The 25,684-nt window shown below is 44.6% G+C and overlaps 1 protein-coding gene across 6 annotated transcripts; it reads left to right on the forward strand.

Annotated features, from left to right (window-relative positions):
- The first annotated feature begins 1,995 nt into the window (after nt 1-1,995).
- SLITRK3 (SLIT and NTRK like family member 3) lies at nt 1,996-16,286 on the forward strand. Of its 6 annotated transcripts, none has more exons than XM_076341420.1 (3): nt 1,996-7,384; nt 14,663-14,730; nt 15,388-16,286. In XM_076341420.1, exon 1 carries the CDS (start codon nt 4,352-4,354, stop codon nt 7,175-7,177), a length of 2,826 nt encoding a protein of 941 aa, XP_076197535.1. In that variant the 5' UTR covers nt 1,996-4,351; the 3' UTR covers nt 7,178-7,384; nt 14,663-14,730; nt 15,388-16,286. The 6 variants fall into 6 exon arrangements, with proteins under 6 accessions (XP_076197535.1, XP_076197533.1, XP_076197536.1 ...); XM_076341418.1 differs by having other exon boundaries at nt 14,663-14,720; XM_076341421.1 differs by having other exon boundaries at nt 1,996-3,396; nt 4,334-7,384; nt 14,663-16,286.
- Nucleotides 16,287-25,684: the final 9,398 nt, after the last annotated feature.

Consider the following 25,684-nt stretch of genomic DNA (forward strand, 5'->3'; position numbering starts at 1 on the left):
CTGCGAAACTGTAGGACGCATAAAGGATGCCAGCAGGAGATGAGGAGAGATATCCTTCCTCCACCCCGAGGGCATCCCGCGAGGGCTGCCCTGTGTGACAGCCGAGCAGGAGGCGAGGGCACGGGCGTGCGGGAGGCACAGCCTCCCGGGCCGGGCCGGGCCGGGCCGCGGCCCCACGGCCGGGAGCCGGCGGGGTGTCCTTGGGACCTGCAGCCGGCCCTGCCTGCGAGCGGGGGATCCGGCGGGGACGCTGCCATCCCCGAGGAGCCCTGCAGCGCTCGCTGATTTGCATTCAAGGGCCATCCCCTCCCAGCCCCCCCCGCCGCCCTCCCTCCTCTCTTCCCCAGCCCATCTGCAAAACTTGAAGGCAGAAGCCCTTAAAAGGATGACGAGCGGTATTCGGTGGCATTTCGGAAAGTTGCCGGCCAGGAAAAGCGGCAGTGCAAGGTCAGGGCAGGATGGCCGCAGCCCCCCGCCACATCGGCCCTGCCCGTACGGAGCGCAGCGCCGGCCGCTGCCGGTTCGCCCAGCATCGCGGGGGCAGCTTGCCCCCCCGAAGCACAGCGGGGTGCAAGGGGGGGGGGGGGGGGGGGAGTGTGCATAGGTCGTTTCTCTGAGTTGCTGCTAAAGCCGCTGTACGAGCTTGTTACAAGAACAAACTGTTGTGATTTCCCCTTTCGCCCTTTTTCTCCGCCCCCCCTTCTTTTTTAAAGGGGGGGTGTCAGGTGTATGTTGCCTGCTGGTACCCCATGTCGCTCCCGCGTCAGAAAATGAATGATGCAGCAATTTAATTAGGAGGGAGCGGTACGTCCATATTGCACCGGTGAAGGAGAGCTTCGGAGGCTGGGAAAGATGGTGCATGTCCGCGGGCGCGGAGGCAGCGCCCCTGCCCGCGGAGAGCGCCGTCGGGGCGGCAGGAGGCCGCGGGCCCCCCGGGCTCTCCCTCCCGCACCTGCAGCTTTGCCCGTCAACTTTTTGCTACCGAGCCGCGGTTCCAGTTAAGTCTCCTCCCGGTCGAGTTACCCCGGGCACGTTGGGAAGGGGAGTTTGGGTTTAAGGCGAGAGCCGGAAGCGGGGGCGGGCCGTAGGTGCTGCGGGCTGCCGCGGGGAGTTACCCGGCTCCCGCGGGGCGCGCAGCCTCTTGGCCCCACTGTGCGTGGAGATACGCGCATATGTGTGTCCGGGGATGGGTGTGCAGGGGTGTGCGTGCCTGGGGATGTGGGGGTATGCACGGGCGCGGACGTGTGCGGACGGCGGGGATGCAAGAGGCGTCGCGGGGGCCACCTCCCTGCCCTGCCGGCAGCCCTTCCCTCCCGGCGGGGCTGTGACCGGGGGAGGCAGAGCCCGCAGCCCCCCCCCCCCGACCTCCACCCCCCCGGCGTATCTCTCCGGCCAACTTTCAGCCACGGGCGAGCCCGCGCAAGTCTCCCGCTGCGCCCCGCTCCGCGGATCCGCCGCCCCCCGCGGGCCGCTTCCCCCCCCTCTCTTCGCGCAGCCCCGTTACCTGCCTGCGGCTCCCGGGGCGGGCAGATGCCGGCCGGCGGCGCTGCCCTCCGCGGGCGCGGCCCTCCGCCTCCGCGCACACTCCGCGGTGGCGGCCGCGCCGGGTGGAACGATGCGAAAGGTGCCGGGTCTCTCCCACGAGGTTTTTGGCTTTGCCTCCTTGGCGGGCGGGAGGCTGCTGGATCCTGGAGAGGCTGCGAGGCTGGAGCCGCGGCACGGCGCTGGGACAGGAGGGAAGAAAGAGAGACAGAGAGGGGAGGACGGAGAGGAGGAGGCGCTGGCGGCGCAGGGGTGCGCGGCGGGGAGAGCCGGGGCGGCCGGGCCGGGACACCGCTGCCCCTCTCCGGGGCCCGCCGGGCTGCTCTCCGCCGCAGCCCCGGCAGCTCGGCTGGCGCTTGCAGTCAGAGCATCTTTGATTTCCTTCAGAGTTGGGCTTTTTTAATTTTTTTCTTTTTTTTTCTTTTTTTTTTTTTTAGGAAGGGGGGGGGTGTGTGCAAATTGTGACCCATCCCGGCGGCTTTTTCCTCTCTGATTCTTCTTGGTTTTTTTCCTTCCCCATCTGCTCGTTTCCCACTTCCCTTCCTCTCCGCCAACCAGCCCCCTCCTTCCCTCTTAAAAAAAAAAAAAAAAAGGCAGGGGAAAAAAAATGTATAGTCAGGGCTTCCCAAATGCGCGCCCCCGACCTGGTGCCAAGCGCGCCCCCTTCATTTGTTCCCCTTCTTGAAGCTCATTTTCATGACGTGGAAAAGCCTGATCCAGGGCAACAACAACAGCACACACAGACACACAGACACACACACACACACACACGGAGAAGGAGAGAAGCCCGAGATCCTCCGCCGCGCCCCAGCCCTCCCGCTCCGCGCTGCCCGTGCCCGGAGAAGGCGGCGGCGGCGGCGCTGGAGCCTGCAGCAGCCCCTCTCCTCCCTCCTCCATTGAGTGTGCCAAACAGCAGCTCTGCATCCTAAAGAAGATCATTGAGGGGCTCATTGCATTCCCAGCACGTCTCAGGCTTGCTCCTTTTTTTTTTTTTTTTTTTTTCCTTTTGCCTCAGCTTCAGCAGGAGTAGAGAGAGAGGGAGAGAGACACAGAGAGGGAGAGACAGAGAGAAACCAGCAATCTTTAAACTCGAGCTTTTTTCCCCCTTCCCCTCTTTTTTTTGTAACGATGTGCTAAAATCTCTCCTGCAAACCGGTAAGTACAACCTTTCTGGATCCTTTTGTTTCCGCCTAGGGTCAAAGACACCCCCTTTTCCAAAAAGAAGATATAACAATCCTCTTTATTTTTTTTTTTTTTTTATTACAGCCTTTGCAGAAGAGAAAGAACTTAAGTGGCTAATATTTTGCAAAGGAGACAGAGAGACTGATACTGCAATATAGCTCTCATCTCTCTCCCTTCTTCCCAATTAGATGCTGATTTTAATTGCAGAGGGTATTTCTCTTTTCATGCTTTCAACCATCTCCTCTTTCCCACAGGGGAGGGTTTCATTTGCAAGTTGATCCTAAGGATTTTCTGTTCCTCTGGCATTTCTTTCCCCTAAATGCATCTTTCTGCTCTTAAGTTTGTGGATGGGGGGCAAAATTTTCTAGTTCTTACACGAGGAAGGCAAAAAGGACCTTTTCTATTGAAAGATTAAGACTAAAAGCAACGATCGCTCCAAATAATTCTAATGGGCGTTTCAGTGATTCAAGGAAGGCTGCATCACCACCGTTATTATTACCATCCTTAGCATTTCTCTGTGCCCATACATTTAAAATATCTGGTGAAAGGAAGGATGAAACCATATGTTGAAGGAGCTGCATCTCATTAGTACAGTATTATTTTCATCTACTTGGAGAAGAATGGTGTCTTCATTCGGAAACGTATATAGTAGGATAGATAATTTATCGGCTGGTAAGTGCCAAGGTATTTTTTTCTTCCACTTTCAGCTTTTTAACCGGGTCTCCTGCTTGGTCCTGGGGGTGCAAATACCCTAATCCAAGGCAGGCTGAGCGTTTCAATCCTAGGTGCCTCTTTAGCTGTCACTTCCCTTTAGATCTGCTGATCGCATGGGCATGTGCTTTAGGAAGATTAATCATCTCTAAATGCTTTAATCAGCTAAAATGACTAATATGTGGTATGTATTTATCTGATAATATACCAGTTGCATTAATTCATTGGCGCATTCGAAAGGGGAAGATCTTCTTTTAAATCAGGGTTGTTAACCATTTACTATTTTAAAAATATTGTGGGGATTTCTGAAGGGAACCGTTTTGCCAGGGACATCAGCAAACCTTGAACATTCCTTTGAACTTACATATGGAATATATTGAGCCGGGAGCTAGAGAGATTCAAGGACTGAGATTCAATAACTTTGAGAGTTTGCATGTATGAAAGATGTAGTGCGACACTGGAGAAATCTACCCACTGGTATTTCCCCCTGTAGTCAATGCGGGCTATGATGGCTACAAAGCTAAAATTGCTAACAAGTATGAAATACATGTAGTTCTAAACACTGGTCCTACGGTGGAAAACATGTAAAGATGCAACACATTCAGCCTGTGCGCTCATGCTGCTGTGTGGTCTGCATGTGATGTCCTCTTTATAGGTGGCAATTACCAAATGTGGGGATAAGGGAGGCTGATATCGCGTGATTAAACCTTCTAACGTCTCTTAAGTATAAAGCAGGGCAAGACTCGCCCATCTGACACCCCTAGAGTTGGTTGTGAACGTCTGCCCAGCAATTGCTGAACTTTCCAGGAGCCTAACACAAGTCTAGCAGGTAGGGGCTTAGTAAAAGGAGTGGGGCAGGACAGAAATACTGAAATCTGCATTTTTCTTCTCGTTGCAGTTTTGTAAACATCAACAAATGATGAAATCTTCCACGGCAGAGGCGCTTCATAAAGGAAGGATGTTGTGGATAATTCTTCTAAGCACAATTGCCCTAGCATGGACTACACCAATTCCCTTGATAGAGGACTCGGAGGAACTCGATGAGCCCTGCTTTGATCCATGTTACTGTGAAGTGAAGGAGAGCCTTTTCCATATACATTGCGACAACAAAGGATTTATAAATATTAGTCAGATTACAGAGTCGTGGTCAAGACCTTTTAAACTTTATCTACAGAGGAATTCCATGAGGAAATTGTACACCAACAGTTTTCTTCACTTGAACAATGCTGTGTCTATTAACCTTGGGAACAATGCACTGCAGGACATTCAGACCGGGGCTTTTAACGGGCTCCGAGTTCTGAAGAGGTTGTATTTGCACGAAAACAAGTTGGACATTTTCAGAAATGACACTTTCCTGGGTTTGGAAAGTCTGGAATATCTGCAGGCAGATTACAATGTCATTAAACGGATTGAAAGCGGGGCATTTCGAAACCTAAGTAAATTGAGGGTCCTTATCCTAAATGACAATCTTATCCCCATGCTTCCCACCAATTTATTTAAGTCTGTGTCCTTAACCCACTTGGACTTGCGCGGGAACCGGCTAAAAGTCCTTTCGTACCGCGGGATGTTGGACCATATTGGAAGGAGCCTGATGGAGATCCAGCTGGAGGAGAACCCGTGGAACTGTACGTGTGAGATCGTGCAGCTGAAGAGCTGGCTGGAGCGTATCCCCTACACCGCCCTGGTGGGGGACATCACCTGCGAGACCCCCTTCCACTTCCACGGGAAGGACCTGCGGGAAATCAAAAGAAGTAAGCTCTGTCCCATGCTGTCTGACTCCGAGGTGGAAGCCAGCCTGGGCATCCCTCAGCTGTCGTCCAGCAAGGAGAATGCGTGGCCTACGAAGCCTTCCTCCATGCTGTCCTCCTTCCATTTCACCGCTTCCTCTGTTGAGTACAAAACATCCAATAAGCAGCCCAAACCCACCAAGCAGCCCAGGGCGCCCCGGCCCCCCCCAACATCCCGCGGCCTGTACCCTGGGCCGAACCAACCGCCTGTGGCTGCCTACCAGACCCGGCCCCCCATCCCCATCATCTGCCCTACCGGGTGTTCTTGCAGTTTGCACATCAATGACCTGGGCCTAACGGTCAACTGCAAGGAGCGAGGGTTTCACAACATCTCCGAGCTCCTGCCCAGGCCCTTGAATGCCAAGAAGCTGTACCTGAGCGGGAATTTGATCCAGAAAATCTACCGCTCCGATTTCTGGAATTTTTCCTCCTTGGATCTCTTACACCTGGGGAACAACCGGATCTCCTACGTGCAGGACGGGGCTTTTATCAACCTGCCGAATCTCAAGAGCCTGTACTTGAACGGCAATGACATCGAGCGGCTCACCCCAGGCATGTTCCGGGGCCTGCAGAGTTTGCATTACCTGTACTTCGAGTACAACCTGATCAGGGAAATCCAGCCGGCGGCCTTCAGCCTCATGCCCAACCTGAAGCTGCTCTTCCTCAACGACAACTTGCTCCGCACCCTGCCCACCGACGCCTTCGCCGGCACCTCCCTGGCCCGCCTCAACCTGCGCAACAACCACTTCTTGGCGCTGCCGGTGGCCGGGGTGCTGGAGCACCTCCACGCCATCGTCCAGATCGACCTGAAGCTCAACCCTTGGGACTGCACCTGCGAGCTGGTGCCGCTGAAGCAGTGGCTGGAGGCGCTCAGCTCCGTCAGCGTGGTGGGCGAGGTGCTGTGCGCCAGCCCCGAGCGCCTGGCCCGCCGCGACCTGCGCTCTCTGGAGCTGGCGGCCCTCTGCCCCGCCGCCCTGCGCCCCGCCGCCGCCGCCGCCGCCGCCGCCTCGCCCCCCGCCGCCCCTCCACCGCCCTCCGCCACCGGCGCCGCCGCCTACGAGCTGCCGCCCGCCGCCGCCGCCGTGCCGCTCTCCGTCCTCATCCTCAGCCTCCTCGTCCTCTTCTTCTCCGCCGTGCTGGTCGCCGCCGGGCTTTTCGCCTTCGTGCTGCGCCGTCGCCGGCGGAAGCTGCCGTTCCGCGGCCCGCGGGCGGAGGCGGCCGACCTGGGCGGCGTGCCGCTGCGCTGCCCGCGGCTCTTTGAGGAGGCCGGCGGCGGCGGCGGCGGCGGCGGCGGCGGCGGCGGGGGGGAGCGCTCCCCGGAGAAGGCGCCCCCGGCGGGCCATGTCTACGACTACATCCCGCACCCGGTGACCCAGATGTGCAACAACCCCATCTACAAGCCGCGGGAAGAGGAGGAGGCGGCGGGCGGCGGCGGCGGCGGGGAGGCGGTGGAGCTGCTGCGGGGCGGCGGCGAGCGCTTCGCCCACGCCGCCGCCGGGCAGGAGCCGGGCACCAACTACCGCACCTTGCTGGAGAAGGAGCAGGAGTGGAGCCTGGCCGTGTCCAGCTCGCAGCTCAACACCATCGTCGCCGTCCACCCCCAGCACCCCGCGGGCGGCGGGCTGGCGGCGGGCGGCGGCGGGCTCGGGGGGGCGGTGGCGGCGGCGGGAGGCGCCCCGCGGGAGCGCGACCGCCCGCCGCCCTGCGCCGTGGGTTTCGTGGACTGCCTGTACGGCACCGTGCCCAAGCTGAAGGAACTGCACGTCCACCCCCCTGGCATGCAATACCCGGACCTCCAGCAGGACGCCAGGCTCAAAGAAACCCTTCTCTTCGCGACCGGCAAGGGCTTCTCAGACCACCAAACCCCCACAAGCGAATACCTCGAGTTAAGGGCCAAACTCCAAACCAAGCCGGATTACCTCGAAGTCCTGGAGAAGACCACGTACCGGTTCTGACCGCCGCCCCGCCGCCCGCCCCGGCACCGCCGCATGCGAGTAGAGGATACAGCTGTGTGCTCTCCCCCGCCAGATGTGCGCGCTGCGGGGAAGGGCCGTTCTCAGATCATTAATCGATGAAGTGCCTTCGCAGACTTTTGCCAGCAGATGTTAATCAATCATTATTTTTTATACTGAAACTGAGACTTTGACTGTGCCATGTCTAAGGTATATTATTATTATTATTACTATTATTATTATTATTATCGGGGATCTTTGTATTGATCCTGATTAAGTAAATTCTATGTGTGTCTCTCTCTCTTCTTTTTTTTTTCCTTTTTCTTTTATTTACTTTATAGTTTTGTTTTGTTTTTTCCGTTGCAGTAAACTTCTTTTATATTTTCCCTTGGAGGGGAGGGGGAGGGAAGATGGCATTTTGTGGCTTGCTTTCTTCTTGCCCATCATGGCACAGATTCTGTACATTTATTTAAAAAAAAAATGCAAAGAAGCAAACGAGCGCAGTTTGCTGCATGCCTGGAAACTGCAAGAGGGAAGGGAGGGGAGGGTCTTGCTCGAATATCTCACTCTTGTCTCTCTCCCTCCCTCGCACGCACAGTCACCCTCACCCTCACCGCCACCCCCGCCACCAGCCCGGCCCCTCCGCGCAGCGCCCGCGGCTGCGCAGCGCGGGAGCGGGGTCCCGCTGGCCGCAGAAGGGAAATCCCGTGGGCTGGGGGAAGGCACGCGGAGCCGAGCAGCCCAAAGGATGTAACAACGTGGCGCACACACCTAGGGGATGCTCAGTGACACTTCATCATGACGCCATGGTTTTTTGGAGGACATCCGCACTTTCCTAATAAAAGCAACATGCAAATATACAGAAAAGGGGGGGGGGGGGGGGAGAAAAAAAGCTACTGGGCACCTATCACTAACAGCTTTGTAGGAAGCACTTTTAATGTTTTCTCATACACACATACACGCACACGCACACACACACACACACACAAAGGTACAACAATGTGCATATATTTATTCTGTAATTTCAAGTGAATATAAATTGTAAAGGTAATGTTTAATCATTGTACAGTGATGCGTCTGGTATAGCTTTCCTAATAAAACGTTTTGAAAAAAATGCATATATATATATATATACACCCATATATATATATATAGGAATACAAAGCTTGAACTTGAAACTTCAGCTTCCCCCTACTGAGATTTCCTTCCCCCACCTTAACCTTGAAAGCTATTTTATTAATAACGGTTCAATGCACTGTGATGTTAACAGAGAAAAACCCTGTACAGCTTCTCTTGCCAAGATACCACCCGAGACTTTTAAAAATCCGATTTACAATCTGTATTCCCACGCTGCACTGTACTCATGGCGGTTCCCGTGTATTTAAAAATAGGCAGCAAAATTAAGACCGCGTCCTCGAGTGGCGTTTCTTGCAGGAGCGCCGGTTCTTCTGCCTGCTGGTAGCAGAGGGAGGCATTGCTGTGGATGTTCCTCGTGTTCGCAGTCGCAGTAAATGCGAAGTGAGCAGTCAGAGGGGGGTGGGAGGGGGAAATTAAAGCGCATTTCAATTTTGGAAAAGGGTGAAGCGAGCTGGGAAAGATCCCAACGGCTTCCATCACCCGGCCCTCCTCCCCGCAGCCGGGGCGGCGCCGCTCCTACTGTCCCGGCGCGGCCGTTTGCTCCCCGCTGAAACCGGAGCGAGACCAAAGACGATCGGATTTCCCTTCCCGGGAAGGTCCCGGCTGGTATCTTGTTCCCGTTGGTGTCTTGTCCGCGGCGGCCCCGGGCCGGGCCAGGCCGGGCCGGCGGCGGTGAGCGGCTCCGCGCGGCCGCCAGGTGGCGCCGCAGCTCCAGCGCTGGCCGCCGCGGCGGGAGCGCGGGGAGGCCCGGACGCTCCCGGCCCCGCTCCCGGCCCGGCCCCGCTCCCGGCCCCCGCCCGCCCCGCTGAATGTACCCCCCGGGCGCCTTATACTGCGGCAGGCGGGGCCGCGAAGCGGAGAGCCCGTAGCCGGGCGCCTGTGTCGCCGAGGCACTACCCGAAAGACCTTCAAATACAGAGTTTTATACAGAAATATCGAATATATCTATAAATATCATTTGTCTTAATGGAACAGCGGTAACAGTGATTTATCCAGGTGATTTGCGATTAGTTTTTTTCTTATTTCGTTAAAAAGGTACTCCCCTAGGGCATTTCTTCTGGTTGGTGTTAGGGGACTAAGGATCTCTGTTACCTTTCTGGAGTGGGGCAGAGGCTGTTGTAGCACACAGTGTGGTGTCACCACAGACCCGGCTATCCTTCCTTCCTCTTGGGGAACAACTTGATTTCACCCAGCACAATGCATTTTAATGGAAATAAAACCATGAATACTTGTTTTCACCCCAAGTGTCGCCATTCATAGCTTCAGAGAGTATGCTTATTGCAGGCTTTTTCTGTCAATCTGTCTTGGAGAGGCATCTGGGTGCGACAGAAGTCATTTCCTGAGCCTTGGTGGTAGCTGTATGTGTTTTGAGATGGAGGGACAGCTCCAAATGTCTGTAAATCTAGCATCAGCTCCATAATATTAGTAAAAATATTATGCATTTGAATTTCCCAGATTCCTCTGTTGAGCTGGTAGCATTTTATTACTACTGCCTTCAGCTCTAGTCCGTTGGATTTTGTTCATTTGTTTTGTTTTTTTTTTAATGGATAGTAGAAGAGCATGCACATGTTAAAAGTAATAAAAATCAAAGTACAAAGGCCAGATCCTTCTTATGATAATCATAATAATTACATTGATAAGACTACATGCAAGTAATGCATGGAGCTATATAAATCAGGTTAAAGTACAACCCCTAGTAAGAGTGGTACGGTATACATCTGGCAAAGTCACCAAACCCCCAAGTGTTCATACTAGTATCCAAATACAGTAAGGCCAGCTGCAAATAATGTTTATATTTTAATTGAACTGCAGAAAGGCAAGAGAATTTCAGCATAACTATAGGTAGTAATCTCACCTGCGAATGCTGAGGAAATCTATTTATTCAGTGGAAATAAAATTGTTGTACAAGAATGGAATTTTGTATTAAAAGAGATACTTTTTGGCTTACATTGAGTTATTATTCTTTCCTTGTTTAGGAAACTTCCTTTTCCTTGTGTACTGGAATCATTTGGGGATGATTCGCTCTGGAAGTGTTGACAACATTTAACTGTGATATCTAATGTGTGTTACGATGACTTCTATTTTGCTATTTCATTGTGTTGAGCTGAGGCTGAGTGGGTGGCAGCATTACTTTCCACTGCAGGAAACAAAAGTGGATCCATCATCTCTGATCTGTGATGGGTGACTCTTTACATGCTTCAACCTGCGTTACTCCTAATTAATAGGGAGTATTAATGATAATTATATCATTATCAGCAGTATTATTAGTAGCATTAATAACATTGGGAAGGAATCAAATAAAGTCAAATGATCTGCATTTACATTGGAGCTGTTTGATGGGATACTATTTTAAATAAATAATTTTTTTTTAGCTTATTTCATTATTGTACAACAAGTAGCTGGTATCAGCTTCAGCAGTTCAGCTTGTGGCGGTGCTCAGAACCTGGCAGTAAATCTTTTATCATGTGTTTGTTTTATTCACTCATTGACTATACTGAAATTCTTCCTACAGGTGGAAAAGAAAAAAAGGCCAGGTAAGTCCTAGTCATAGCCGATAATGAAAATAGAAAAATAGAAAGGATAGTAACGGTGCTTAATTATCAGTGCTCTTTTTCCAGTATTTCCTGGATATTGTCATTGATGTCACTATCGTATTCTACCTGGGTTAAAAGATTTGTTTGAGACTTGGAAATTGCTTCATGTATCTCTTGACTGTATCAATAGTGAAGAAAGATGTTAATTTTTATGGTATGAATAATAATCTGACTCCTGGAAAGCAATCCATCTCTGAACGTCTGTCGCAGCAAGCCAGGACCCGTACTGCTCTAGTTAGGTGAATATTACAGACAGGGCATTTATTACGAGATTCAGTGGCCTTGAGTTAAGCAGTGGTAGCTCAAGATTTTGTCAGAGACTTTTCCACACAAAACCACTGTTGAGCAAGAACTTGTGTTCTGTGCTGCAAACGTTTACAGCAACAGGACAGAAAGGTCTCTACAAAGTGTCAATATGCAATGCTCTACGTTTCTGAAATACTAATGTGTGCAAGCAGTAACTCATGAGTGCTATGCTACTTCTACTTTGTTCAAGTATCTATTTCACATGAACTGATCACACAAATAAGATATGATGAATTGGCTTTAGGTATAACATAAATGTTCACGTGAAACAAGTGTGCAGAATTTGACCGCAAGTTTGGAAGTTCATTGCTTATCTACATTACTCAACCAAAGAGTACGACTTCTGGCAATGCTCCAGCCACTTAGGTGTGAACTCGTTCCAGAACTGCACTTCTTCCAAAGGCATTTGCTTTTACAGCGTGGATTTATGTGCACTTGGAAACCAGGCTGCTGCGCATTGCATATTCCTATTTGCTGAGTTTTCCAAGACTTGATTCTAAATCTGAGTTCCTCGTAACTGGGTTTCACAGTGAATTTATGTATGGGTTACACAGTACAAGACAGTTATTTGCATGGAAGAAATGTAGAATAAATTCACCCAGTATGTAGTTTCACAACTTCTTCATGCTAACAACAGCTTTTTGTACAAAAATATGCTATTTTTAACACTTTGTAATGCTGATGTGAGTGGAAATACATCTTTTTTCCCACTTCTTGAAAAATTTCTCGTTTATTCTGGCAAATGCAGCTATGCCCCAATTCAAAGCCTGTTCGAGCTAGTGGAAGAAGTGGAATGCGCTTGGAACAAACTCTTGTGTGGGTACAGACTGGAGGCCTAATTCTGCTCCCTTGAAGCCAGTGATGAAATACGACAATACTGCTCAGTTTTAGTCAACAGGCTCGAATGAAGAGCAAAGTCTGATCTCAGAAAATTACAACATATATTAAGTGGATTCAAGTATTTTGAGACAAGTACTCCACATGACTGTTTCAGAATAAAATGAGTAAAAGTATAGAGAAAATGGTTTTGCTGTCAATTTAGTAAATTTTCTTATTGACCTCCTTCACAAATTAACCAAGCAATCTTGAACACTTTTTATTTTAAAATAAGAGCATTCACATAAAGACAAATATGAGTGTGTCTCAGCAGATTCAAGAAATGTGGAAATTGGTACCAGAGTTTAGACCCAATATCATAGGTATGTTGCGAACAAGATTATTAATGTAAAAATTGCAAATTATTTGGAAATACTTTATTAGAATTACCTTTTTCTTTAAAAGCAAGAATATTAACAGGCACTGACAATTGTGTCTCATAATTTTTTAAAATGTCTTCTGCTTGATCCTTATAGTTTCCTGCTTTTAAAATTATGTACTTCTATTTTCATTTTTATTTAGGTTGTTGGAGGAGTTAGGGGGGTTACTGATGAAGGCATTAGCTTTGCTACACATGGTGTTCCCCAGAAGGCTACTGGGGTGAAATGTTGCAGGTTACCTTTGATCGCTGTGAAAGTATTTGGAAATACTCCCTTGTGGTGGCATTTTCTCTGTTAAATTGGTCGATATTGTGGTGGTTTTCATAACAGTGTCAGATGGCTCATTTTTGTGGAAAAATGATGGGAGAAGGCTCAAAGGAACAGAGCCACTGGCATTGCTATAGGAATTCCCTGTCCCACAGTCGTACTGGGCAGTCTCTGTATAGCAGACGTTGCATCAGTCTTTAAATTTTTGAATGTTAAGGATGTTAATCTTAAGTGTGGGGTTATTTTTAGACATTATACAGATGTATGTATATGCAATACTAAGATGTTGGGTGCCTTAAAAAGAATAGATAATAATAGAGGGCATAGCACAATATAAAATATTAATAACTCAGTCATATGTCATATACTGAATCTTTAATGTCCATTTACTTTTTCTAACATCTTCATTTTTCTACTAGAATTTTCTAAACCTCTCAAGAATATCCTGTATATTCTATGAATTCTGAAGAAATGTTTTAGGTTACCCAGGGGTCAAATCTCTCCGTATTTGGGAATTCAAACAGATACCACTAACTGTGGAGTAATATTCCTGTCCATGGCATGTGGCATGGCAATTTGGCATGTTGTTGTAGCACTGTGCCAGTAAGGGAGGTTCTCCGTAGCGATGAGATTTTGCAGTAGGGCTTGAATAATTTCAAGCAGGAGTTCCTGAATTGTGATAAATCACTATTGGGCTGGCACAGACCTGAGACATGCTGCTGCTTGTGATGGCACTGCCATCCCTTCTGCTGGTGGGACCTGGCACCATTGCCGGTGGGGGCTCCTGTAACAGTAATTCTAAACAAACAAACAAACAAAAAAACCCCAGAAGGTTTAGGAGTCTTTGTCCTACAGGGACCACCTCAGCTGAAGTTAATGACTTTCCCCAAATGTTAAAGTGGCATTAGTATACTGATTATGGTAAAATGTTTTTTTTTTCTTGCTTTCATCAGCTTTGCTTTGCTTTTCTGGAGACAGTAGCTGGTTTACATGTTAAAGAACTGTAGGAATGTATTTGTTAATATTTTTTCAGACCATACTTGTTTAAAATGAAGTCAGTCTATCACAACAGTAACTGTCCTAAACTGAGATGGGTTTTCCAGAAAGCTACGTAAACCTTTGTTTTTGTACTTGGTCTCTAAGTTATTATATGTGTGTGTATATATATAATATCCCTCATCTGAATAATCCTTGAACTGAAGTCTGTCATTGAACTTTGGAGGCTGTGGCTTTGGAAATCAAGGCTAATTAATGTTTGGGGTTTTTTTGTTCTGTGATTGTTTTGTTTGATTTTATTCAGAGTATGACTGGAGAGAGGAAAACATTGCAGTGTGAAAATTCTTTTTAATAGGACTTTCAAATCTAATTCTTTCCTTTCTTTTCTTTGGAGAACAAAGGAGCTATGCTCAAAAGAGCATAGGAATTGCCACTCAGGCTTAGAGTTGAAATGTGTTCACTCTGCTGTGTCCTCTCGTTCCTGAGAGTGCCCAGGACTCAAAGGAAGATGTAAGAAATTCCCATTAGTGAGATTACAGGGTCAGATGTGGCCAGCTGATCTGCTCCACCATTAGCTCTTACCCTGAGCAATCAGGTACCTGGGGTACTGCACCATTGGAGGTACCGGTGCTGTGTCCACAGGGAGCAGGGGAGTGCTGAACACTTAGAAATATCGTGTTGTAGTGTTTCTGTGAAAGATGAACTTTAAAAAACCTGGACGTCAGTAATGGATGCTGGCCATTTAAAAGTTTGTCTCTGTGTTCTTTAGAAAACTCATCCAGAGTTTCTCTGGTGCTGTTAAACTGCCATGCAAGGGCACATCTGCTCAGTCTTCATAAAAGCACTGCTGAAAAAGATGTATAGCTAATGCATTCTTCTTAACTAGAGAACATCGTTTCTTGTGGCATCACTTCTGTTATGTTTTCTTGCAGTGACCCAAAAACCTGGCTGCTTTGGAAAGTGGATAGTATTGGCAAGCAAAGAAATATGGCAAGTAAAGGTATTTTTTAGATCCAGTTTATGTTAGCGTTTTCTTCAGAGAAAGGGCAAGTCATAGCTATTGGCTTCTTGTTCTGCAGCCCTCACTGAGAATAACTAAAGGCACTGATTAAGGCAAGGAGTCAGTCATCATTCAGTGTGTGTTTAATTCTCCCCTTTGGTTTTGAACCAACAAAGTAAGAATGTGGATTTATCTAATTTATATATATAAATATAGATATTCCTCCTGTGAGCAATGAGGGGCCATGATACTACAGCCAGCGATGCTGATGGAAGGAATGGCATTGGCATCGCTGGGAGATGGGTTAAGTTGTGACAACTGGGAACTGTGCCAAGGCTAACAGTGCAAATGGCACCTGAAAGTCAAGCATCTTGCTGGGTTAGAGACAGTCAATAACAACATGCAATTCTTGTTGAAACCTCTCTTTTTAGACCAGGTAAACAAATATCTCACAGAATCCCATTTTTCCTGCATTTGGCCCAAGTTCTCAACCAGCTTCCGGATTGCTGGCATTCTCAACATTGCTTTTACCTATCTGCATGCACAGATATTCATTTGGCTGACAATAAGTTTTAACACTTCGGTTTGCACACTGAACATGTGCATGAAATGGAGACCAGTTGAAAATACGGTTATCTTTGTTGGGTTTTTCTATAGAGTGGTGTTTTGCACCTCAAGACTTCATTCTGTAAGATGTATCGACTGGATTGCCTACCTGTAACTCAGCTTTGTAAGCAGCCTCCCGAGGTTAGCCGCGGTGGTATTACATGCCTTGTGCTTTGCCAGCCCCTACCAGCCAGCCAAAGTCTGTTAAAGCCTTCAGAGCACAAAACACTGATAAGATGGATCTCTAACAGGTATGCATCAGAGAGAAAGTGGAGATGTTCCATTTGCAACAACCTAAAATTAGTTGCTCTTAACTCAAAACAGTAATAACTGCCTCCTATGTTGTTACTTCTACTGGAACAGGGCGACTGATGTATGTAATGGAAACGCTAATACTAAGTATGTACAGTATATACATATATACTGTGTGTATATATATGTGTGTATACATGTATATGCTAGCATGTTGAAGTGTAGAAGTCGATTTTTGGAAAGTTCTGGGAGATTCAGGTATATGACTTGCTTTGGACTGTTATTAAAAATATGGGCATTTTGGTTATGAAGCTAAAACCAGATACATTAAGACCTACATTCTCAGTGTAGGTCAGTGGAGGCACTTCTCAGACATATTAGCATTTTGGACACTTAATCTTAGCAGCATATTGCATCTCCTAGAATAGGTTAGTAGAGGCAATGCAGGAGAAATTGCTGCATCTGAAGTCATTCAGAAAGGTTGCCAAGTTTCTCAGAAACTAGAATGGCAGGATAATGAGTATTATATTTAATTCGGGATGGAAAGGCAACCGTGGGGAGTTCAGCAGAGGCAACTCAGATCATCTTGGCTCCGTGGGGGAGGGAGAATTTATAACTATAGCTAGCTAAAAAGAAGCAAGCTGTGTGTGCATTTGTGTGTATATATATATTTATATATATGTATATACAAATCTGTGTATGTATATATAACGCTGTGTGTATATATGTATGTATGTATATGCCCATAATGTATAATATGTGTATCTATAGATATGTACACATTTATATAAATTTATATTTCTCTATATAAATGGTCATGCAACTATGGGAAGTAACATTTCAACAGTGTGTCTTTTTCTTTAAAACCCAACAAAAAGCTGCTTCCATTAATATCATATTGGCACAAATGTCTTAAGTTATCTTTTCTACGTAGAAAGGAGTATTGCTTAGCGGTTGAGCACAAGCCTGGAAGGTTTTCACTATTCCAGAGGACTCCGAGTAAGTCATTAGCTGCTCCACAGCTGTTCTATATTTGTAAAATAAAGTGGTGGCCAAAATGACTCAGGGCTGGTTTTAAAGGCAAAGGAAGGCAGTTGTTGACTGTGCTTTGGAAATCTCTGTTATGCTCACAGAGTTTTGATGGTGAAATAGCTGCACTAGTAATTATTATGGTTGCTGTTAATGTCCCAGCTAATGCTAACAGCTTCTGAACAGAGGAAAAGATTAATTTCCTGCTCTAGCATAAGTTATCTGAAGTCTTTTTACTTTGACTCAGTGATGTATGGATTTCCATTTAGGGTTAGGATGTTAGGCTGTAAATCAAGAATGATCAGTGAACATCTAGTTCAGGATGTGTCTTTTATGTTATAATTGATTTTAAATAATTTTGCTTCATCATCAGAACAAGCTATACCTTAATTCATGATAAGCTCAGAGAATTTCTCAGCTGGAAATTCAGCTAATAATTCATATCAGGTTGAATTTTGCACTTGACTTCAGTGGGGTTGAATCAGATCAGAGTGTTTCATTAAGTGCTGACATTAAAACAATCTTGTAGTTGTGCAACTATTAACTAAAATTGTAATTTTGTAATAAAAGCGAGCCTAAAATGATTTACTAGTTATGTATTCTATGATTATAGCATCTTTCTATCAATAAGACCTTCATGCAGTTGCTGGGTATTGGCAAGGGTTTTGATTTGTGCTGCTGATAGTTACTCTAAGTTTTGCCCCTGATTTGAGCTGAACCGGCTCAACCCCTGGAATAACGCACCATAATACACTGCAGTTCAAAGGAAAAGCTGCAAAGTAATGATCTCTGTCAGCATCCCCTAAGCCGCCTGCCCTGAATGATTGCTGATCGCTGAATTGCCACGTGTTGTGCTGGAATAAATGTAGGTCACGGTAACGTGGATTTGTCATGATGATTTTGGCTCCCATGTGGCAGAGCCTGTGTCCCACTCTGACTGCGTGCGGGGACAGGCACAACGTGCTCGGGGTTGGTGCCGCTGCAGAGAAATGTCTTTCTGCCTCCAACACCGAACAGGCCTATGCTTTCATGGTTATTAGAGCAGTGTGGATCTGTCATGCTGCCAATCTATCATCATTTGCAAACTGTAATGTGATTAGAAAAGAAAAGGGGGAGAATGGATTATTTCTTTCTAAGTCCTTTGCTTCCTTTAAGGCAGAAGACAAACAAACACAAAATAATCACGGAAATCAAATACCCAGTGGCTTAAAACATATGATAGAGTGAAATACTTCTTTTAAGCTTCTTGATTATGCTTTGCCTTATTATTTCATCTAGAGGAAATAAGCACCTTATGGGAAAGTGCTTCCCAATCTCTTTTGCGTAAATGTTACAGTGAAACTTTGTGTGATATATAACTGCCTGTTCAAGAAAATAGGTCATTTCCATACAAATGTCATATTTTTATACAGAAAATATGCTGAATTCATATACTATCTTCTGGTTAAAGCAATCCTTTTGCTGGTTTTGTGATTTCAGCATATTTGCCTGAATTAAGACAACTGGAAGGGGAGCAGAAAAAAGTGATTATTTTTTAATTAACTCATTCAGGCCCAATGTCAGGCTAACCACTTGAATACATTGTTGCTGGGGCACGCACAGGAACATCATCTTCAAATGGCTAATTTTTTTTTCAGCAAAAAGCATCAGAATTTGAGCACGGTGTATCACAAAGCTCGGAGGGCTGCTGCTTTGCTGAGCATTTGGAGACTTTGGGAAATAAGTTTTCCTGACGTCACTTATTAAAGAAGATGCCTAGATGTCCACATTCTCAGGGAAGCAGCCATTCACACAAGAAGCCCACAAACTGAAGCCAGTAAAGGAATGATGAAGTTTGCAAATCTCCTCATACTCTGTAGCAATCTCTTCCTCACAGGATGAATTTAATCTATAATGAACCTGGGCTACTTGCACTATTGCTCTAAAGAAACAATAAACCAACCCTGCCTTCTATATAGTTGAAATCTGCCATGCCACTTTATATTTAGGAAACGAACAGTGTGGTTTGAGGATCAGACATACAAAATCATGTTGTTGCTATAGATAGACATCCAAATAAATTACATGACCTACAGCACGTAGGTGCCTAAGGCTCCACTGGCGTAAATCATTGCAGCTCCATTGCTTTCAGCACAGCAGTCTCATATCCCTGCACTGGGAAGATGATTCAAAGATGCTTGGTACCCGCCAGTGTAGCAGTTTCTCTGGAGGGCTTTCCGTGCAGCCATTAGTATTTTGTTAAATAAGTTTAAAAAGGAAGATGAATAAGCCCAGCTTCTCAGCTAGTGTGAGCTGGCGTCAGCCCAGCAAAGTGCTTGGGCTGCTCAGTGCTGGTGGGGAGCTTGACCCTGTATGTGGCAAGCTTCTCCCTTTTCACCCAGCTGGTGATTTTCTTCCCATGGGAATGCAAAGAGCTGAAGCCATTGCTATGTGATGATCTTTGGTGGTGCCTGTATCACCTGGCCTGTGGATGGGCTGTCAACTCAGAAGGACAAGCGTTTCCTAGGTTCCTATCCAACTTCTGTATGAGCTTCTACACCCACCTAAAACCTGCTCCTGTCCTTGTGTGTTGAAAAAAACCCAAACCAGGCAAACACAAATTCCCTAAGAAAATCTCCCTTTACAAAATCCTGCTTAAACCAATCCTTAAAGTAATTGTTAAGTGAAAAAGGTTGTGGCAATCTACTAGAATACACTACGAATTTACAGGAATTAGGCTCCTACAATTCATGTGAAAACAAGATGTCTCAAAGGCCAGTTCCAAAGAATAATTATCTGTTGTAAAACACTTAATGACTGAGCAGCTTTGGAGCTGAGTACTGACGTTAACAAAAGAGAACCAAAAAAAAAAAAAAGATTACATAATATTAGATGTGGCTCTTCGGATGCAGTGGCTGAGCTCACGAAGCTGCAGTTGTGATGGTTATAAAGGAAAGCAATGAACAGAGACAGCAGCTGTCAGGGAAGCCGTGGCAGTTTTATGGCCAGGACAGAGCATAAAGATACTCTCGTTATACCTATTGCTGGCATTTAGATGGGAGTGTCTGCTTATTGTTTCATGGTGTCTCTCCCGAGCCATGAGGCACTTCCTTGCTGTTCAGCCTCTCCTCCCAATTTTGCATTCCCTATCCATGGAGGTCATGTTTATGGAAGGTGTGTAACCCTGGAGAGCAGCAGCCTTTAGTTCAAAACACCATCCTGAATCAGCAAAGCTCAACTCAAAGACAGCAGTGACCTATAGCTTATGGGTAAGCAGGTGATAAGTGCTTTCCTGAATGGGGACCTGAAATCTCACTGCTTTATTGCTAAAGATGTGGTAAACTCCTATAAAATAAAATTGTATAAAAATAAAAAAAAAAATAGAGATATTTTCACAGTAATAATAATGATAAAGCTCTATATAATACATTTTATTAACAAATAAGCAGGTACTGACTGCCAAGGTCTTGTCTGGAATATGAGACACCTACCAATTTTTCCTCTGACAAAGTCTTTATTTTTCCTCCTCTTCCCTCCGTAAATCATTTTGGTACAGACTCATCCTACTTTAATGAGATGCCATTTGTTCCCCAAGCAGCATATGGGAAAGTGATCTTAAGAGGTTCGTGTTTTAAGCAGAGCAAAACATTCCCAGGGAGAGGTCTACCCCACTCACTAATCTTACCTGGAGCTTTGGGTGATTGCGTTGTATCTAAACATTTTGCTACTTAAAATTAATTAGGATTTAACTGGAACTAAGCTTCTGTTCCTAATTTCCGATCTCCGCGGGGAAGACAGCAAAAATTTCCTATCTCATAAAAATATTATGAGTATAATGTGTGTTATTAGATGTCTGGATACTCTATTTAATGGAACATTGCACATATATAAAAAATGGAAAAAGTATGTTACTAGTATTTCTTTCTGTAGTGAAGGGATTTTAAGAATTATGTAAAAATTAAACAGGAAGTTAAATTATTATTATAAAAATAATTATTTACTTATCAAAATACTGAGCTATGGTAATAAATCACTGACAGCTCTGGATATTCAGGTGACAGTGTTAGGCCCTGATGGAAAAGGATTAAGTTCTGAACAGTTAAGATAGTGATTTAGTTGCTGAAGATTTTTCATCTTCAAAAATTTTCCACTGAAAAATGTCTGCTTTTAATTGGAAAACAAAATCCTCAAACCGATTTTTTTATGATTATTTGGTAGCTGAAAAAAATGTGACTCCTTGAATGTTGCTGCAAACCAAAATCTTTTCAACAGTTTTCAGCTTAAGAAAACACATTTTTCAGCTTAAGAAAACTCCTTTTTGAAGCATAGAGAAGCTTTCTGAAAATAATACTAATTTAGAAGAAGACATTTTTTTAACAAGACTTTCTATTAATAGAAGTAGAGCAATTTTTTTCCTCTTTTATTACAAAAAATAGCTTTTTTGTGCTTTTGTTCATGTGATTTTTGTTTGTAGGAAAAAATAATATCTTTAATCTTGCTGGTATTATAGAGGAAAAAACACTCAGACACATGAAGGTTTTGTTATCTGTGCTCAAAAACTTTATCTATCTGTATCAATTTTTCTAATAAAAGATATTACAAGTTCTATAACTTCAGTAATTGACTACTTTAAGGAGGAGATAAAGGATGGATAATAAATAAAGGAATGAAGTATTGAAGGAAACAATAACAGAAGTATTGCTGGCAAAGGGCTTAAAGTTCCAAAACTGGGCTTCCATTGCCAAGAAGTGTGGGCATAATAAAAAAGGGGCTTGTGAATGCATAATCCTTCTGAATGAATATCGGACAATTTACTCCTGTTATTACATTATTCTGAATGCAAACTATGACTGAGTCCATAATCTTTGTTGCTGTCCAACTTGTCATTACTGAAAGTAATAGTTCTGGGAAAACGAAAGAGTGGGAATAGTAGAACCTCAAGAAAATTGCAGTTACTTTGCTTTTCCAGCAATGTGCAACACTAAAACCAAAAGTTTTATTATGTGTATCCAATTAAAGAAGTAACAGTAAAATTGAATGACCAATCACAGAGAGAAGGGGAAAAAAGTCCATACATGTTTCTTTAGTTGGCATGCTAGCATTCATCTGTGTATGGGCAGGTCCTTGACTGCTGGGACTGGTTAACACCAGATGGTTTTTCTGAAGTTTGACTCTTTTACATATCCCTTTTTCTTCCACAGGAAGAATGTCACTGCAATATCAGGAGAACGGTCGTAATGACCTGATTTTTTTTTAGGTTTTGTGCAGCATCTATAGTCCTGAATAATGTAATGGTCCTTGAAGGAGTGCATACAAACAGATTTTCATCCGTTTGTTTGTGCATGAAACATAAAATGTGCATACAGGCTGAAAATCTGTATGTGCATAGGGCAGGTATGGCAGCATAATATACATATATAAATGAACACTTGGTGGCAAAGTCATGGTCTTAGTATGCTCAAATTAGCCACTGTGAAGACAAAGCATGTGCTGTACACACTTGTAGGTGTGGGTAAACGTTAAAAGAATGAACATTGTTAAGCTGTTAATGCATTGAATGTCTTTCTTACCTTCATTATTGGATGATTTTCAGTACCTGTAATTAATGTGCTTGGAGTGGGTGGATCTCTCTACATTTGCCTGTTTCTTTTCACAGCTAAATCAGGGAACAAGAAAAACTTAAAATTACTATTCTCTGCAAAATGTTTTCCAAGTTTCCTGGTGCGTGGTGGGCTGGGCAGAGAGAGCCCAAACAGGGAAATACACTACTGGAGATAGATAGGTGTTTGAAAAACAGCTGCAATGCTGAAACCTTCCAGATGAAAAGTTGCTGCAATCGGACTAGTTTCCAATTCTTAATTTTGCAACCCCTTGTGATATGTAAAGAAAACTCAAATATTCAGGAAGTCCCAAACTCTAGAGCTATGCAGCTGATACTCAGTAAGTTTGGTACCTCTCAAAGTGCACATAACCTTCTAGCTCTGTAATGTTTAAGAGAACTAACATTTGAATAAGATGTTGTGTGAGCATGATAACATTTAAACGTTTGAAGCGTATCGCGTTTCTGTGACGATTCACACGTTAGCTTTAGCATTATTTGCAGATCATAGGGAGTCAGTGCTCAAGCGTAGATTGGCTGAATGTGTTTGTTTACAGCTAAATACTAGTAAAGGCAATCTTAACTTCAAATATATCCTTCTTAAAAGCCATATCCATTACCATATCTGATAGAATAACTCCCCATTATGCCTCATGCAAATTAGCAGTATTAATTTTTACAATGACTGTCTTAAATAACAGTGCATTTTTTAGTAGCTTAAGTTCAAAAAAGCTTAGAAAGCCAATTCATGGGCCCATGGATTCATAGCAGACATCTATGTCCAGTGTCTGAATAAATGCATGTCGCACTCACCATGAAATTAATCCCTTGGCATCATATTTCTCATGTAGAAAATATTCTCAATGTTTGAAATTGTTGGCTTTTGTGATTGTGCTTGAATAATATCGCTTCTGATGGAGTACAGACTTTTTTGTTTAGTTTTGTCTGAATATCGTGACATTGTTCATTTAAACAGTATCCCAAACTGCAGCTAGTTACTGTTCACTGTGGTGGACTTTGATGCAGGTGCTCACTGATTTGTACATCACTCCTGGGCACAGAATGCATTTGATAGAAGTGTAAATTCACTGGTTATCTTGAAATGAAACTGCTGAGTTTAAGATGCAATCTACACTTGTAAAGTGAAATTTCCATCAGATAAGGAGGGAAAAAATACATCCATGCCTGTGATCTGACATATGAGGAAGTCACTGGAAATTTTCCCACATTCTTAATGACTTCAGAGGATCAGGCCCCTGCTAAATCAACCACAACATTAATTTAGAAATTTATGTCTTTATAGCCTTAGTTTATTACAATGAAAACATCACAAAAATCCTTAAATCTAGTGAATGGAAGTGCCCAAAGCATAAATCAATAGAGAAGAGTCTGACACTGGGAACATAAAGCTGGACAGAGGATGACAGTCACTGATTAAACGATATACTGCAGTCTGAGCAGACAGGCATAAGGCAAGCAGTGAAGACACAGTCCTATTTGTATCGGATGATTTGTTGAATTCTGGAAGAGGGAGATACTGGCAAAATGTAAAGTCACTGCAGACGGTAGCTGGAGCTGGTCCAAAGAATAGAAGAGCTCTCTGGGTTGGTCAGGGGCACCTAAATGAGCACAGTGACTTGACTACAAAAAATTTAAACACTAATTCAGATTCTGAGGATAAACAAGTAAGTGTATATTTGTCAGGAGGCAGCACCTAGCTTCTTCAAGAAGTTAGTAATATTTTAAGCCTTTTAAGTTCTCTTCTGCTTGAGTGACTGGCGAGAAGCTGAAAGCCAAGTGGTGGCCCATGTGATGCTGGTGGCTAGTTTCATTACTTCCTAGCTAATGAAAACATCTAGCTCTGAAATCACTAGATGTCTTCATCACTTCTTAAGCTGAGCAGCCCAAATCAGATATTTTTGAAAAATATGAACAAAAGTATCTATTCATTTTTTTGAGTAAACACCTTAGAAAACATCTTTTTAAATGGAACTGGAAAGAACAAGTACTTCTACAACACTTCTTGAGTAGAAAAGTGGGAGCTGCGTGCAGGCTCTTAAAGACTATTCCCTCTTGCATGTAATTAAAAAAAAAAAAAAAAAAAGAAAGCTGTGTTTACTGTCTGCTCCAGAACCCTCACAGTAGCCTGGATATGCACATAGCAGAGCCATAAGAGAAGATTGAAGTTTATTGTGTTTGGGAGAGAGGGTACATCCAAAATCCTCAAGCAAGCTTTTCGGAGGAGGCTATCAATTACTTTTTGCATCAATAACAAGTTGTTTTTTGAAGAAAAAATGTTTAATTTGAGAAAAGTGCTAAAGTGGATTAAATACAGGCTGAGGAAGGGCAGGAAAAGAGAAACTGCTACTAGACAGATAAGTTCTGAAAAACAATGCGTTAATCCATTTCTATTAATTTTGTGGGTTTTTTTAAACTCAGAAGAGATATATCTTCAGTAATGAACATGGCTGATGGCCTCATTCTGGAGGATGGCAGAGAAAATAAAAAATACATTCAAAGTGATGTGCATAGATTGGATTTGATGCCTCTAGGTGATTCCCACATGCTTTGCAAAGAAGGCTAAAGTAATAGGCTGACAATGTAAAACTAAGATCAGAAGCCAAGATTTTTAAATATAACCATTTTTGGAGATGACTAGGTGTTTTGATGGTTAACTTGGTACACATTTCTGATTATCCATCTTCTAAAGATCTTGTGATCATCACAAGTCATTAAAGTCAGTTTTGAAAACCGTGATCAGAAGTTATATCTAATTTGGTCATGTATTATGACTGAAATATGGATGACTGGGACTGGGTATATTAAGGAGAGATGTTACTTGTGGAAGATCGTATTCCTTTCCTGGTGGATACTGTTACCAGAACAGCAAGTGCAGACAACATCAAAAATTGCTGCAATGTTTTTTCCATAATTGCATAAAAAAGGATAGATGAGTGCTTGCTATAGAGCTGGCACTTGGGACCTCCTGCCTTCCTCCCAGCCCTTGATACTGATTTGCTGTGTGGATTTAGATAAATCCTTTAATATTGCGTTTTTAGTTTACCTCTCTGTAGAATGCTTATCTCTGTACCATGGAGGCATAGTGAAAATATACAGTGCTGCTGTCCGTGTTGAGAAATATTTATAATATATTATAGACTGAGCTAAATGTTTGCAATAAGATCCCAAAATACACAAACTCTAGACTTGTTGTGCACTTGCTGAAAGGTTAGCACTGGGGAAGATCTGGGCAATACCTTTATTAAGTACTGATAAATATTGTAAGCGGCACTGGAGAAGTCACATACAGGTATTTTCACTTTCAGCTGACCTTTTAAACACATCTTGTGTGGCATGGGAAATAAATAGTACCATTGCTGGGCACTGGCACAGCTCTATAAAGAGGAGATTCCCAATGGACCTCAGGAAAGATCAGAAACTGCAGGATCAGCCCTTGAGTTTCTATAGATTCACGTGAGTGTAATTTAA

This window comes from Aptenodytes patagonicus, chromosome 6, assembly GCF_965638725.1.
Source record: "Aptenodytes patagonicus chromosome 6, bAptPat1.pri.cur, whole genome shotgun sequence".
Taxonomy (NCBI): Eukaryota; Metazoa; Chordata; class Aves; order Sphenisciformes; family Spheniscidae; genus Aptenodytes; species Aptenodytes patagonicus.

Coding starts and splice junctions, on each gene's coding strand:
- SLITRK3 (XM_076341417.1), top strand. CDS start 4,352: ATGATGAAATCTTCCACGGCAGAGGCGCTTCATAAAGGAAGGATGTTG.